Source organism: Schistocerca piceifrons, chromosome X, assembly GCF_021461385.2.
Source record: "Schistocerca piceifrons isolate TAMUIC-IGC-003096 chromosome X, iqSchPice1.1, whole genome shotgun sequence".
Taxonomy (NCBI): Eukaryota; Metazoa; Arthropoda; class Insecta; order Orthoptera; family Acrididae; genus Schistocerca; species Schistocerca piceifrons.
In genome coordinates, this window is record NC_060149.1 from 216,945,272 (window position 1) to 216,962,148 (window position 16,877).

The following is a 16,877-nucleotide window of genomic DNA, read 5'->3' on the forward strand; positions in this document are numbered from 1 at the left end:
CATACACATTCTTAGTTCTCCATTGGATGCCTACCGTTTTTTTTTTTTTTCCAGCCAAGAAAAAAATAACTGCATAGTGGTTCTGTTTGGACATATTTGGTAATGACTTCGGTATAGTTCACATTTTTGCATGTACTGCACACTCACCAGAAAGACAGAAATGCCACTCTAATCCATTGCCTACATGTAGGTGTTCGTACATCTGTATTGCAGTCGTGCTACGGTGCATATATTCTCCACCAGCGCCCTCAAACTAAAACCTTTTGATTACTCCTTATATATAACATGTTCTTTCCATAAATAGTACCTCCCCTAATTTATATAAAGTAGTTATAACTGGTGCGGCACAATAGTGGTTAAACATCAGTGAGAAATGTGGCTTAATGGGTGGAAAATAATCTTATAATTTTGGAATGTACATTTTGAGGAGAATTTAAACAGAGGAAAAACATTCTGAAACTTCTTAACCAACTACCTAAATGACGTTGAAGCCATTAAAACAACCTCTTATTTTCCTGATGTCTTATGGAATAACGCTAAGGTAACTCATCTTTTGGAAAACAACATTTGGTTGTACTAGAAGATCTATCTAGAATAATGCATGGCAAAGCTCCATGATCTTGTAGACACCAGTGAAAGGATTTAAGAAATTTTAGAAAGATATAAAATATGGTGGCCAATATAAAAGTATATCTCTGAAAAAATGTTAATTTTGCATGTAAAAAGAAAGCATATATAAATGATGAGGATGAAATTTAAAAAACAATGAATGTGAAACTAGTTTTGAGTTTATAATCAGTGAACTAAAATGGATATAAAATAATTTCCAGCAGCAAAATGTAGGCCTATGTTGAAAGAAAAAGTGCTTAAAATACTGCACTAAAACTCACACTTTTTGGAAATAGTGTACAAAGACCAAATTGTATAAAAAATAGAGGCCATGTTACAAAAAAGAGGGGTAGGGGGGCTGTAATAGCAAGTAAGTCACCATGAAAAACCTATCGTGACAAATTGTAATGTTGAGGGGACACTAATCAATTGTTAGACAAAAGGCACTACCAAACAAGTTATTACTCATAACAAATATGAAATGTAAATAATTTATGTGATATTTCAGGTTAAAAATAGCTGCAAAATAAAGTATATGCTCATGTAGGCATAGCTTTGGAAACCTTAATAATGAAATCTATCTACTGTCTTGTGTTCAGTAGCGGGTAACAAAGCGATCTTAACTTGGAAAGAAGGAGGCGGAGGGACAGAATGAGGAGAGGATTTGATGATGTGTTCAGTAGTGTGGTGGGCGACCATTAGGAGAAACACTGAAGTATATATTTAAAAAAAATAAAAAAAGATAGAGAGATAAGTAATGGAGTAGTGTGGAATGGGATGGGAAGAAGAGGAGAGGGTCGGGGAAGGGTGGAGACAGATGGAGGAGAGGGACCAGTTGAGAGGGGGAGACTAAGGACAGGGGGTGAGACTAAGGACAGGGGGTTGTTGCAATGAAGGATGTATCAGAGGGAGAGCTCTCTTATCCACAGTAATGTAAAACATGTTGGCGGGAGTGGCAGGTGATTTTTGGAGGGGGGGGGGGGAGGGAATCCATATTCTATGTGGTGAAGCAACAATGTAATCAACCAAATTATATTGGGCAGCATGTTCTGCAACATCTCACTCCACTTGACTTTAGCTAGTTTGGTGGTTGCAATTCATAAGTGTGGACTGTTTGTTGTTGCTCTTACTTACATAGAATGCTATGTAGTTGTTACAGACTAGTTGGTTATGGTGTAGCAGCTTTTACAGGAGGCCCTGTCTTTGCTGGCATAGAAAATGATGATGACAGTTCTGGAATAGGAGTGGTTTATGTGTGTGGAAAAGGTCTTGCACCTGTGTCTTCCACAAGGTTATGACCCATGAGACAAAGGTTTAGGAATAAACACAAAGAGAACTGATAATTACAAAGAGAAACAGCATGTCAAAAACTAGTGCCTTTTAATTGGCTATTCTCTTATGAAAAATATCGATGTCCTGAATTGTAAAATTAATGCTAGACCTGGGATTTGGATACCTCAGATGAATAAACACCTGAGAAACATCTGGATTGCCAACCAAAACTCAGAGGTAGTTTGGTCTACAGCCTGCAGTGAAATATATAAAAGTGTCTTTGTGCATGTTGGGACAGATTGTCTTCGCAGCTACAGTGAAATTCAGATCATAAATAAAACAACAAAAATAATTAGAACAGCCAAAACTGTCTGTCCCGGGTCCAAGATAGTGATAAGTGGAATTGTGCATAGAAGATCAGTGAGTGATAGATAAACAGAACAGAATAAAGAACTGGATGGGAAAACAGTGTGATACTTTAGGGGCAGTATTTTTAGGTCTTAATAAATTCGTTACCAGTAACTGCCTAATACAAGATGAATTCCATTTGAACTTGCAGTAAAGTTTTGGTAGATATGTGTGCAGTTATAAAAAAACAAGGTAAACTAAGTTTTAGTAAAGAGGGTGATAATTTAAATAAGAATACAAAAATATTAGATTTCTGTCCTCCAGTAGAATAAATCATCTACTCAAAAAAAGGAGAAACAGGAGTCAGAAAGCAAAACAGAAGTATGTGCTAAACCAAGCAATCCACAAAAAGTGGTCCCTAATTTTATGCTTTTCCATCAGAATGTTCAGTCCTTGTGTAATAAGTGAGGAGGTGGCCTTGCCTGCGACTATCGATAGTGCAGGGTGCAGTTGCCTGCGAGATGTGGCTAATGTCGGGAACAACAATGCCTGTCACACGGGTCCTGAAGCCATCCTCATTTCAGACAGACAGCTGGCCGAGGTGGTGAAGGCTGCTGGCAGAGTGCAAGCAGAGCTTGCAATTTGCAGCATTGTTCCCAGAGTTGATCAGGATCCTTCAGTTTGGAGTCGAGTGGAGGGTCTCGAACAAAGGCATCGTTTACTCTGTGACGGTCTTGGCTGCAGATTTCTAGACTTGTGTTATCTGGTAGGGAATTTTAGGACTCACCTTGATAGGTCAAGTGTGCACTACATGTTGATAGGTCAAAGTGTGCACTACATGAGAGAAGCAGCTACATGGTTAGCAGAGTACTTGTGGGGTGCACATGGTTTTTTTTTTTAGGCTAGATGTTAGTCTGAGGTACTCTGATGAGTACTCACTAGTTGATTTGCAGATAGGAACATCAGACCGCGTACAGAGTAGAGGCATTTTGACTGTAAAATTTTATCAGTAAATTGTCTTAAGTATTCACAATAAAGTTTCTGAATTTACTGCCATCCAGGAAACTCCTCATGCTCAAATTATTCCTAGGACTGAGAGATGGCTAAAACCCGAAATAGAAAGTTCTGAGGTACTTAGAGTGTCATGGAATATTTATTGGAAGAACAGATTAGATGCCATAGGAGGGGGAGTGTTCATTGCAGTTGACAAAAATATTGTGTCTGTTGATGTTGAAATTAAGGGTGACAATGAAGTTATCTGGTCATGTATAACAGGTCTAGGTGAAATAAAGTTAATTATTGGATGCTTTTATCAGCACCTGACTCTGCTGTGACAGTTCTAGAGTCATTCAAAGAAAGTCTACGGCCAGTAGTGCGTAGGTACCTGGATTATGCAATAATAGTTGGAGGCGACTTTAACCTATCAAGTATAGATTGGGACGTCTACAGATTCATTGTGGGGGGGGGGGGGGGGGTGCAGACAGACAGTCTTGCAAAATACTTTTGAACACATTTTCCAAAAACTGTCTTGAGCAGCTAGTTAGGCAGCCCACATGGTGGAAATATTTTGGACCTTGTGGCTACAAACAGGCCGGACCATATTGATGGCGTCAGTATAGAGGCAGGGCTTAGTGATCATGATATCATCGTATATGTTTTGAAAAGTTAACAAATCAATCATGAAGGCTAGGAGAGTGTTTCTGATTGAAAAAGCAGGTAAGCAGTTGTTATCATCTCATTTAGTGCATTGCAATTGTTTAGTTCCAGTATGGTGGACATAGAAGAATTATGGGCAAAGTTTAAACTGATTGTAAATCATGCTGTGGACCAGTATGTACCTAGTAAGTGTATTAAGGGTGGAAAAGACACTGTGGTGTAACAATGAAATTTGGAAAATTCTGAGGAAGCAAAGGCTGTTGCACTCACAGTTCAAAAGAAAACGCACACAGGATAACAGGCAAAGGTTAGAGGTCCGTGTGTCTGTGAAAAGATCTATGCGTGAAGCATACAACAACTACCACTGTTGTACCTTAGAAAAAGATCTGATCGAGAACCTGAGAAATTCTGGTCCTATGTAAATTCGCTAAGTGGGTCTAAGGCTTCCATCCTGTCACTCACTCACTCACCAGTCTGGTGTGGTAGTTGAAGATAGCAAAATGAAAGCCGAAATTCAAAATTCCACATTCAAGAAATCTTTCACACAGAAGAATCGTAGAAATATACTGTTGTTACTGTCACACAGTGTCTCCTATATAGGACACAGTGATAAGCATTGATGGTGTAGAGAGACAGCTGAAAGAGTTGAAAGCAAATAAGTGACCATGTCCTGATGGAATTGCAGTTCACTTTTACAAAGATTACTGTTTAGCATTGGCCCCTTATTTACATTTCTCATAAATCTCTTGCCAGCACAAAATCGCAAGCAGCTGGAAAAAAAGGCATAGGTGACTCCTGTATATAAGAAGGCTAAAAGAACAGACCCACAAAATTACAGAAGAATATCCTTAACATCAGTTTTTTGTGGAGTTCTAGAACATATTCTGAGTTCTAATATAATAAATTCCCTAGAGACTGGAAAGCCTATTTCCACAAATCATCATGGTTTTAGAATGCATCAGTCTTCGGAAACTCAACTTGCCCTTTTCTCACATCATGTACTGCAAACTGTGGATAAAGGGCAGCAGGCAGATCCCATATTTCTGGTGTAGGAGCATGCGGAATAGGTTGCCAGACATGCAAGCAGCTCGAAGACTTCTTAAGTAATAGCACCCAGTATGTTGTCCTCAATGGCGAGTGTGCATCAGAGACAATGGTATTGCCAGGATTGCCCCAGGGAAGTGTGATAGGAGTGCTTTTATTTCTTGTATGCATAAATGATCTGGTGGACAGGGTGGGCAGGCGTAGTGATACAGCATACCCTCCACCATGTACCATACGGTGGCTTGCGGAGTATGTATGTAGACGTAGATGTAGATGTACTGCTGTATACTAAAGATATGTTGTACTACAATGAACATTCATGTGGCTGCAGTAAAGTATGGTATTGTATAGCTTGTGGGATGACTTGATAATGAACTTAGTCTCAAAACTAGTGATCAAGTAATAAAGGAAATCAATATTGCAACTTTGACAAGTTCTCTGCAATGTATTGCATAATTTAGTGATTTTGTGAATGTAGCAGAAAAGCCTATTGAACAGACTGACCCATAAACATCCCATACAAATGATATAAAAAATTAATCAGATAGATGACACAATATTTCTCATGCCAACTAATATATAAAAAGTACAGCAAGATTGTTAAAGCAAAACACTCATCAGGAACAGATAAAATACCAGATTTCATTGTAAAAAATGTATGGACTTAATCTCTGAACCACTGATCTGTCTCATAAACCTATCCTTCTCAACTGGCAGTTTTCCAGCATGCTTAAAAATTACTAAAGTGAAACCACTACAAAAAGAGAAGCCAGCAATAGTGTTTCTCTGCTGTCTGTAGTTTCAAAAATTTTAGAGAAATATTTTTTTATGAAGGACTGTTTAATTTCATAAATGAATATAATATACTAATAAAATCACAATGTGGTTTTAGGAAAAATCACTCAACAGAAACAGCAACTTTTCTTTTCTGTATGTAATGCTACAATCCATAGGTAGGCAGGAACATACCCTGAGCATATTCCTAGGTTTATCAAAAATGTTTGATGCCATAATTCATGATAAATTACTTGGTAAGAGCCATAATTTAGGTGTTAGGGGAGCAGCACATAATTGGATTAAATCATACATCCATGAAATAAAACAGCTGATAGAGATAACATATAAAGTAAATGTGGCAGTCAGTACCCATCAGTGTGATGTATTAGTGGTCAAACATGGAGTTCCCTAAAGTTCTTGTTTGGGTCCAATCCTGTTCTTAATATATGTGAGTGGTCTTGAGTTGTTGCATAAGTTCATAGTGTTTCTCTGTAAGTTTAATAAAAACAACAAATACACATAACAGAGAATTTAGTGATCAATAATATACTTTCCTTCACTATTTACAACAGTCTGCCAGTGCTGGGGTGACTTTTTGATTCTGCGATTGTAGAAGTCACGTGATTTTGAGGTGAAGAATTTGTCGAGTCATGTTCAGAGTGCATTTTATCCAGAAAGGAAGTCCCTTGAATGTTGTTTGATAGAGAGAGGAAAAGGTGAAAATCTGAGGACCCAAGATCAGGTGAATAAGGTAGGTGCATCATGACTTACCAACACAACTCGTGTACAATGTTTTTGTTGGTCTAGCAGAATGCAAGCATGCATTATCGTGGAGTAGCATCACTTCACTCAGTCTTCTGGTCATTGTTTTTGGATTGCCTCTGCAAGACATCTTAGTTATTGATGATAAATATCAGCAGTGATTATTACACCTGGGGGAAGCAATTTATAGTACACCACAATGTTGCTGTTCGTCCAGATGCGTTAGGGGGAATTGCTGCTTTGTTTGGGCTCAACTCTCATCAACAGCAGTGATACAGGATAGGAATAGTCAATGTTGTTCATGAGCCAATTGATGACGAGCAAGTCGATATGTGCATATGGCCGCCTGCTGGTTTTTGTGATTTTGGATTAGAGCATGCAGTACCCATACACGTAATTTTTGAATCCACCCCATTGCATACAAACGTCACATGGCGGTGGACTGATCACAGTTGATCACATTTGTCAGTTTTCAAGTTCACTGACATGAGTGATTGTGGATTAGTGCATTTAAACGATCTGCTTCAAACATGAAGGTCTTCCTGAACATCGAGAGTCACTAATGTCAAAATGATCCTCCTCAATATGAGAAAACATTTTCTTGCCATGCTCTGTCCATTGGCATTATCATCATACATCATGCTAATGTTTCTGGCTGCCTCTGGTGCTGTCATCTCTGTATTGAACTTAAACAGGCGAATACATTGGAAATATTCCAATTTCTCCACTTTGCACTTCATTTTCTAGTGCCCACAATTCCACTCACTATCTCCAAATGACAAAATGATAATATGTAAACTCAAATGGCAGTGGTGAACTATATGTGAAAACAACAGTAAAGCCTTCACAAAGACTATAGCAGAATACTTTGATCCAAACATCTTGATGATAAATCTGGGAAAAAACTGTTGCAGTGGATGTGTTCACCACCAAGAATAGGACATTAGCTAATCCACATTCTGAAATAAATGGCTAAAAAAATGGCAAAGCAGTGTGTGCAAAATTTCTTTGTGTATGCATACAACAGAATATGAAATGGGATACACATGTAGGCTACATAAACAGAAAACTGGGCAAAGCATGTTTCATAATCATATGATAATCTCAGGACCATATATTTTGTTTATATTCACTCAGTACTAAAATATTGTGTAGTATTTTGGGGAAATTGTGGACCAAGTTTGAAATAATTTAAATTACAGAAAAAGGGTTCTAGACTAATGGAAGGGATAGATCAAAGACCATGATGGAAGCCACTACTTAAGAAAAATAAAATACTACCACATCCATGTATTTACATACTAGAAAATTTAATAATTATAAAAGAAAACTCAAACAGTAGCAGTCCATGCATTGTCCTTATGAATCTGTACATAGCTACCATGCAAGACAAATATGTGATGCACATGTACAACAGAAAAGAAACAGCACTATTAAAGAAATGCATAATCCACCATGACACCAAACTGTTAATGCATTACCAAAATCCACAAAAATAATAATAGACAGAAACAATTTCAAATCAACAGAGAAGGATTACTTGGTGAAGCACTGCTACTACACATAAGGGAGTTTCAAGAAAATGAAAACTGCAGCACAAATTAAGATTGTTTTTGTAAAGTGTATAGGCTAATAAGATATTGAATATTAACCTTTGCTAAATTGATATATGGAGAAAAAAATAATGTGTGTGGTACTTAAGGAATGATTCATTATCTTTTGTACACCATACAGGCTTAGATTTATAGGAGCAATAAATAAATAAATAGGATTGCTGTAGACTTTGACAAAGAAACTGCTTATACAGCATGAACTGAACCACCTTGGATGGTGCTGTGTCATCATTAACATATATTCCAATTTGTATTTTCCGCCAGTATACAAATTACAAATAAGTAGATCTGACACAGAAATATGGAAGAGCTTTGATTAATGAATTTAAATTGATGAGTAAAAGGTTTACAAAAATCTTTGTTTTAATAATATTGTTGTAGCCCTCACTGAGAGCCAACAATGTTTATTAACACAGGTAATTACTGTAAAAACAATGTAAAATTACTTGTTAGTCCATGAACCAAACAGTAATAATTCTTGGTGAAATATTCATTTGAACCACAATGGAAATTAATATGAGATAGGTCCAGATAACAAAGTGTGATTTAGTCAGATAATACTTATTTTGTAATAAAAGTCCCATATGGACAAGAATTGGCAGAAACCACAAGTTTTTGGATCATAACACTAAACACAAAATAAACAGCCATAGCACTGCACAATCCCACTTGCAGAGGCAGGTCAGATAACAGAAAACTGAGCTAAGACTGCCACTGGGCAGTCCTATATTTATCCTGTTACAGAACCTCTTATGGCTGGTCTGTGATATTTGGCCTTGCCCATTTGCACATCCAATGGGTCTACTAAAAAGACCATTATGTAGATAATTACAAAATGTAACAAATTGGGTTGATTGAAATGGTAATATGATAGCCAGCGGAAAGGAAGTGCATCAGGACTTCACGATGATGAAATTTGTATTCTCACTGATTACAGCTTAGTTGCTCCTGAATTATGCTCATATGAATTGATGGCAATAAAATGAAAGAGAAATACTTTTTGAAATAAATTGCCTTACAGGAATTTTATATTTATGTTTGGTTTTGAATTGGTAACTCAATTAACATTACAGTAAGCAGTGTTCTGATTAATACCTTGAGAAGCAAGTGAAGCAGAGACTAAAAAGGCACAAAAAGTTTAACGTATTTTCACAAGGATTAACAGAATTTCTTGATTGTATTTCCCTACATATGTGTTTTATGGAGTTCGTTTCAAAATTTTGATCTGAATGTCAGGACCACTGGTTATATTTCTTGGACTTAACTACTTACACAGTATATGTCAACTCTTAATTGCAAATTGATTAGTAACAAGAAATAAGTTTATTAATGAAGATTATGAAACATGTTTTCATTGTAGTATGATCACTGAAAGGAGGTGACCTTACGTGTGTCTCACTGGGCCATTATTGTAAGTGATTTGCTTTGATAAAAACATGAGTCCTGATACATTTATTATGAAGCTTTCTTGCATTAAGGTTACTGGTAATCTGCAGTACCAGAAAATTTTAAATATTCTGTTTCATTGAAAATATCAGTTTTGTATCAGTGGTTTGAGAACAGATATGGACATTTGATAGAACTCAATTCATTGTTGGAATACTGAAAAACTAAATCAGTGAACAGGACTCTTCACAAATTATTAGCACAAATTATTCTGAAACATTGGTTGAGCTTATAAGATCCGTACGACATTGCAATAATCTTTACTGAATATAGGGTATTCAGTTAACACAACCCTCTTACAGAAATTCTGCAACAAAGCTGGTGGCAAACAGTGGAGACGTTAATGAGTTGGCCTAATATGTACACGCTGTAAATGGTTTCATTGCTACGTATGTATTGCTCGGGTACAAATCATCTAAATGAGTGGGGATTAATTACAGCACTTGCTCAATTATTTCCGTGCGAATACTGTCACTGTGTGATGATCATGTGCCAACATTACTATGATAAATGCAATTTGTATAGCTTTAACAGTAATTTGGGTTACAGATATGGATCATACTTTGCTCTTGCTAAACTGCAGCATATAAATTCTCACCACTTTCTACTGTAACATCACATTTTTCATACATAGAAAGATCTCGATTTTGTTGGATGATGATGATGATGATGATGATGAATTTAGGAGTGCGGGTACATTTACCTTTCTGACGCATCTTGCCATTTTTTACCACAACTACAATTACTGCAATGGTATTTGAGGCTTCTTGCTGTGAACTCACTTTACTGAATTTCTTCTTCCAATGGAGTTAATACATCTTTTACACTTGAACTTTCTTTTACCATAAACAATAAAATAAGGGATATAGACAAACCAAGAAATAAGTATGTAACATTTTAGCAATCAAATCAATAGAAATAACAAGTCAATTATGTAACGGATAAGCTTACAAATAAGAACTGGAACCTGATAGCTGAACATAAGTGCTTGTTCGTAGCACACAAGAACACACAGATACAATGTTCTGATGCTGTCTCCTGTCTTTCAATAACAGAAACAATTAATTATGGCTGGATTAGTGTCCATGAGAGCCATAGTGAGATGCTGCTCAACCCTCTGGCAGAACTGCTAAAGCTGCCACTTCCCCTTCCCCGTCCCCTTCCCCCGCTCCTCCAGAATAAACTAGACATACTTACGAAATTCTATAATTCCAAAAATAGGTTTAATAAAAAAGAAGTGTTACTGAAAAATACCCCCCCATGAGCCATGGACCTTGCCGTTGGTGGGGAGGCTTGCGTGCCTCAGCGATACAGATTGCCGTACTGTAGGTGCAACCACAACGGAGGGGTATCTGTTGAGAGGCCAGACAAACGTGTGGTTCCTGAAGAGGGGCAGCAGCCTTTTCAGTAGTTGCAAGGGCAACAGTCTGGATGATTGACTGATCTGGCCTTGTAACAATAACCAAAACGGCCTTGCTGTGCTGGTACTGCGAACGGCTGAAAGCAAGGGGAAACTACAGCCGTAATTTTTCCCGAGGGCATGCAGCTTTACTGTATGATTACATGATGATGGCGTCCTCTTGGGTAAAATATTCCGGAGGTAAAATAGTCCCCCATTCGGATCTCCGGGCGGGGACTACTCAAGAGGATGTCGTTATCAGGAGAAAGAAAACTGGCGTTCTACGGATCGGAGCGTGGAATGTCAGATCCCTTAATCGGGCAGGTAGGTTAGAAAATTTAAAAAGGGAAATGGATAGGTTGAAGTTAGATATAGTGGGAATTAGTGAAGTTCGGTGGCAGGAGGAACAAGACTTCTGGTCAGGTGACTACAGGGTTATAAACACAAAATCAAATAGGGGGAATGCAGGAGTAGGTTTAATAATGAATAGGAAAATAGGAATGCGGGTAAGCTACTACAAACAGCATAGTGAACGCATTATTGTGGCCAAGATAGATACGAAGCCCACACCTACTACAGTAGTACAAGTTTATATGCCAACTAGCTCTGCAGATGACGAAGAAATTGAAGAAATGTATGATGAAATAAAAGAAATTATTCAGATTGTGAAGGGAGACGAAAATTTAATAGTCATGGGTGACTGGAATTCAAGTGTAGGAAAAGGGAGAGAAGGATACATAGTAGGTGAATATGGATTGGGGGACAGAAATGAAAGAGGAAGCCGCCTGGTAGAATTTTGCACAGAGCACAACATAATCATAGCTAACACTTGGTTTAAGAATCATGAAAGAAGGTTGTATACATGGAAGAACCCTGGAGATACTAAAAGGTATCAGATAGATTATATCATGGTAAGACAGAGATTTAGGAACCAGGTTTTAAATTGTAAGACATTTCCAGGGGCAGATGTGGACTCTGACCACAATCTATTGGTTATGACCTGTAGATTAAAACTGAAGAAACTGCAAAAAGGAGGGAATTTAAGGAGATGGGACCTGGATAAACTAAAAGAACCAGAGGTTGTACAGAGATTCAGGGAGAGCATAAGGGAGCAATTGACAGGAATGGGGGAAATAAATACAGTAGAAGAAGAATGGGTAGCTTTGAGGGATGAAGTAGTGAAGGCAGCAGAGGATCAAGTAGGTAAAAAGACGAGGGCTAGTAGAAATCCTTGGGTAACAGAAGAAATATTGAATTTGATTGATGCAAGGAGAAAATATAAAAATGCAGTGAGTGAAACAGGCAAAAAGGAATACAAACGTCTCAAAAATGAGATCAACAGGAAGTGCAAAAGGGCTAAGCAGGGATGGCTAGAGGACAAATGTAAGGATGTAGAGGCCTATCTCACTAGGGGTAAGATAGATACCGCCTACAGGAAAATTAAAGAGACCTTTGGAGAAAGGAGAAACACTTCTATGAATATCAAGAGCTCAGATGGAAACCCAGTTCTAAGCAAAGAAGGGAAAGCAGAAAGGTGGAAGGAGTATATAGAGGGTCTATACAAGGGCGATGTACTTGAGGACAATATTATGGAAATGGAAGAGGATGTAGATGAATATGAAATGGGAGATACGATACTGCGTGAAGAGTTTGACAGAGCACTGAAAGACCTGAGTCGAAACAAGGCCCCCGGAGTAGACAATATTCCATTGGAACTACTGACGGCCGTGGGAGAGCCAGTCGTGACAAAACTCTACCATCTGGTGAGCAAGATGTATGAAACAGGCGAAATACCCTCAGACTTCAAGAAGAATATAATAATTCCAATCCCAAAGAAAGCAGGTGTTGACAGATGTGAAAATTACCGAACTATCAGCTTAATAAGTCACAGCTGCAAAATACTAACACGAATTCTTTATAGACGAATGGAAAAACTAGTAGAAGCCAACCTCGGGGAAGATCAGTTTGGATTCCGTAGAAACACTGGAACACGTGAGGCAATACTGACCTTACGACTTATCTTAGAAGAAAGATTAAGGAAAGGCAAACCTACGTTTCTAGCATTTGTAGACTTAGAGAAAGCTTTTGACAATGTTGACTGGAATACTCTCTTTCAAATTCTAAAGGTGGCAGGGGTAAAATACAGGGAGCGAAAGGCTATTTACAATTTGTACAGAAACCAGATGGCAGTTATAAGAGTCGAGGGACATGAAAGGGAAGCAGTTGTTGGGAAGGGAGTAAGACAGGGTTGTAGCCTCTCCCCGATGTTGTTCAATCTGTATATTGAGCAAGCAGTAAAGGAAACAAAAGGAAAAATTCGGAGTAGGTATTAAAATTCATGGAGAAGAAATAAAAACTTTGAGGTTCGCCGATGACATTGTAATTCTGTCAGAGACAGCAAAGGACTTGGAAGAGCAGTTGAATGGAATGGACAGTGTCTTGAAAGGAGGATATAAGATGAACATCAACAAAAGCAAAACAAGGATAATGGAATGTAGTCTAATTAAGTCGGGTGATGCTGAGGGAATTAGATTAGGAAATGAGGCACTTAAAGTAGTAAAGGAGTTTTGCTATTTGGGGAGCAAAATAACTGATGATGGTCGAAGTAGAGAGGATATAAAATGTAGGCTGGCAATGGCAAGGAAAGCGTTTCTGAAGAAGAGAAATTTGTTAACATCCAGGATTGATTTAAGTGTCAGGAAGTCATTTCTGAAAGTATTCGCATGGAGTGTAGCCATGTATGGAAGTGAAACATGGACGATAAATAGTTTGGACAAGAAGAGAATAGAAGCTTTCGAAATGTGGTGCTACAGAAGAATGCTGAAGATTAGATGGGTAGATCACATAACTAATGAGGAAGTATTGAATAGGATTGGGGAGAAGAGAAGTTTGTGGCACAACTTGACCAGAAGAAGGGATCGGTTGGTAGGACATGTTCTGAGGCATCAAGGGATCACCAATTTAGTATTGGAGGGCAGCATGGAGGGTAAAAATCGTAGAGGGAGACCAAGAGATGAATACACTAAGCAGATTCAGAAGGATGTAGGTTGCAGTAGGTACTGGGAGATGAAAAAGCTTGCACAGGATAGAGTAGCATGGAGAGCTGCATCAAACCAGTCTCAGGACTGAAGACCACAACAACAACAACTGAAAAATATTGCGTAAATGATTTATATAAATGGAAAAATATTGCACCCTACAAATTAGATGTATCATTGTAGGAAATTAATAAAACATTGTATAAACTGTATAAAGAAATTGGAAGTCAAGCTAAATATATGTCTTAATGTTCATGGCATCTACTATATTTTAGTATGATGTATAATAAAGAACATATTTTACTTGCCCCTTATAAATTATTAGTGCATAAATTATTAATCGGAAATAAAAGATAAAGGGCTGTAATTAAGCGAGGAGAACACATACCTTTCCAAGAATTGTGTTTTTATTATAATTTTACTTTATATTTTCTTAATTTGAGCAAAGAAAACCCCTTGAATATGTCATTGAAGCCAAATGTAGCAGCTGTGTCGTATTCTGTTGACAAAACTGAATTTCACAGTCTTGCTTCACATACACTCAATCTTAAGTAGCTTTTTATCATCTTTGATTTGCTGAAATAGTGTTCACAGAATGCTCCAGTCAATTGAATTATCATAAATAACACCAAAGCTATTTCATTGTTTAGATAAGTATCTCATAACCTACTCTCTGGCAAAAAAAAAAAAAAAAAAAAAAAAAAACCTTCAAAACACGTAAATAAGAAGCTGTATCAGCGCTCATCAACTCTTTCTACTGGAACGTTAAAGCTGCTGTTTCATTCAATAGCTCATCTGTAGTGATATTTCTGCTATATGTGACACCAAATCTGAGGTATATTTTTCAAAATAAGACACAGAGTTCTCATTTAAGGCATTCCCAACAGGAATGTAAAGTGAGGTGAAATTATGAGTTATGTGAGATCTGCATGCCAATTCACTTACCATTCTATCAGATACTTTGAAGCAATGACACTCCAGCCCTCAGTTGGCAGAGATCGTCAAAAATCAGAAGCCTTCAGTCAAATAGTATATTTGGTTCAGCACTTGCTCGGTGGCATCTGAGATACTCGAATACCACAGCAAAGTAGCAACAAAAACTCCATTGTTGAACATGAGTGAGCTGTGTTGAAGGGAGTTGTGTGAACAGAGTAGACTGTTGACATATCATAACCTATTTGACACCTGTTCAATAGTAGTTTTTTCTTTATGATGCTATTTGGGTGAAATGATACTGTCACAACAGCAAGCACGTTCGGTCATGGGCTGAGCAAAAGGCTTTTTCTCAAAGGCAGAAGATAGATTCTGCAGGGATAGGAGAACTCGCATATCTATCATGAACTGATCTTAAATTGACTTTTTTTTGCCAGTTTTTGTGTTCCCATTGTTTCTGTGCCCTCGGCATGGGTCTGTTTGCAGTGGTGTCTGTGCACCCATGTCCAGTTCAGATACCATGTGTATAAATGTCAGGTTACCATGAAAGCATATGCTTTTGTTGTAAGTTAAAGTAGAAGTATCTATCTGTCACTTTTGTACTATACCAAGATTTTTGCTGGACAAATATGGTGATGGAAGCTTCTCGATGAATAAATAGGGAGATAAGATCGACTGGACACATACTTGACTGGAAATGTATCTGGCTAATAGTTTGAGGAATGTGCGGGATATGGAATAAGCTTGATATTGTATTGTAGTTGCATTCATTTATAGTCCTACAGGGACACATGTGCAATTTTTTAACTTTTGATAATAATATGTAGTTCCTTATGGCCAATAATTAATGTCTGTCATTAATACTTGTCTTTTGCAGCCACACAACAGACATCAGAAGCTGGCTAAAGTGTACCAGGCAGATAAGGTTAGTTATATTTTCTTTTGCAAGTTAATTATGTAGTTATGTCATAAATGACTATTTTCTTTTATTTTTTGTTAAAAAAATTATTCTCATTCCAGAAATTGTTAGATAATGCGATAGACACTGCTTTGCAAGCACAAAAGAAATGGGCACAGGTTCCTTGGCAAGAGAAAATAAAAATCTTTCAGAGAGCAGCAGAAATGATTGCAACAAAGTATAGATTTGATCTTAATGCAGTTACTATGTTGGGTCAATCCAAAACAGTGGTTCAAGCTGAAATTGACTCAGCTTGTGAACTAGCAGACTTCTTTAAGTAAGTACTGTGCTATGAAAGTCATATGGCGTACTTCTGTAGGGTAATCAGTTATGTTTTGGCAGACTAACTACTTTAAATATTTGAAAATATGCAACTTGTCGCAAGTTGCAAATTTTTGTTCCAAGTTGTGGTGGCCCTACGTAGAAATTGATAAAAGATTCTGATGCTGCAGAATTTCTGATGGCTTGTGACTGATCTGTAAAGTTTTCATGTGACTGTAAGATATGAGGGCTATTCAGAAAGTACAGAATGTTCTGTCATTAAAAAAAAAAACTAAGTAGAAGAAATATATTTTATTATATACATCTGAAAGAGCGACTGACATATTACTTTTTCACATAGTCACCAAACACATTGAGGCACTTTTCATAGTGGTGGACAAGCTTTAAAAGACCTTCATCGTAAAATTCTGGTGCCTGAGACTTCAGGCAGTGAGTCACGCTCGCCTGGAGTTCCACGTCATCATCAAAGCACTGCGTTGCAAGCCAGTTCTTCATCTTGGGAAACAAGTGGAAGTCGCTTGGTACAAGATCGGGGCTGTAGAGCGGATGAGGGAAAATTTCCCGTTTGAATGAATTAAGGAGTTATTCAGTGTAGTTTGCCGTGTGAGGTCGGGCATTGTCGTGCAGAAACAAAATTTTGGATGTCAGCTTTCCTTGGCATTTGTTTTGAACTGCTCTTCTAAGGCTGTGCAAAGTTTGGCAGTACTGGGCAGAATTTATGGTTGCTCCACATTTGATAA

The 16,877-nt window shown here is 37.6% G+C and overlaps 1 protein-coding gene across 1 annotated transcript in view; it reads left to right on the forward strand.

The window, feature by feature from the left end:
• LOC124721343 (delta-1-pyrroline-5-carboxylate dehydrogenase, mitochondrial-like) overlaps nucleotides 1–16,877 on the forward strand; it is a 115,105-nt gene that overhangs the window by 15,535 nt on the left and 82,693 nt on the right. Inside the window, 2 exon segments of the mRNA XM_047246266.1 lie at nucleotides 15,775–15,822; nucleotides 15,918–16,132. Of these exon segments, the coding sequence (XP_047102222.1) occupies nucleotides 15,775–15,822; nucleotides 15,918–16,132 (263 nt within the window).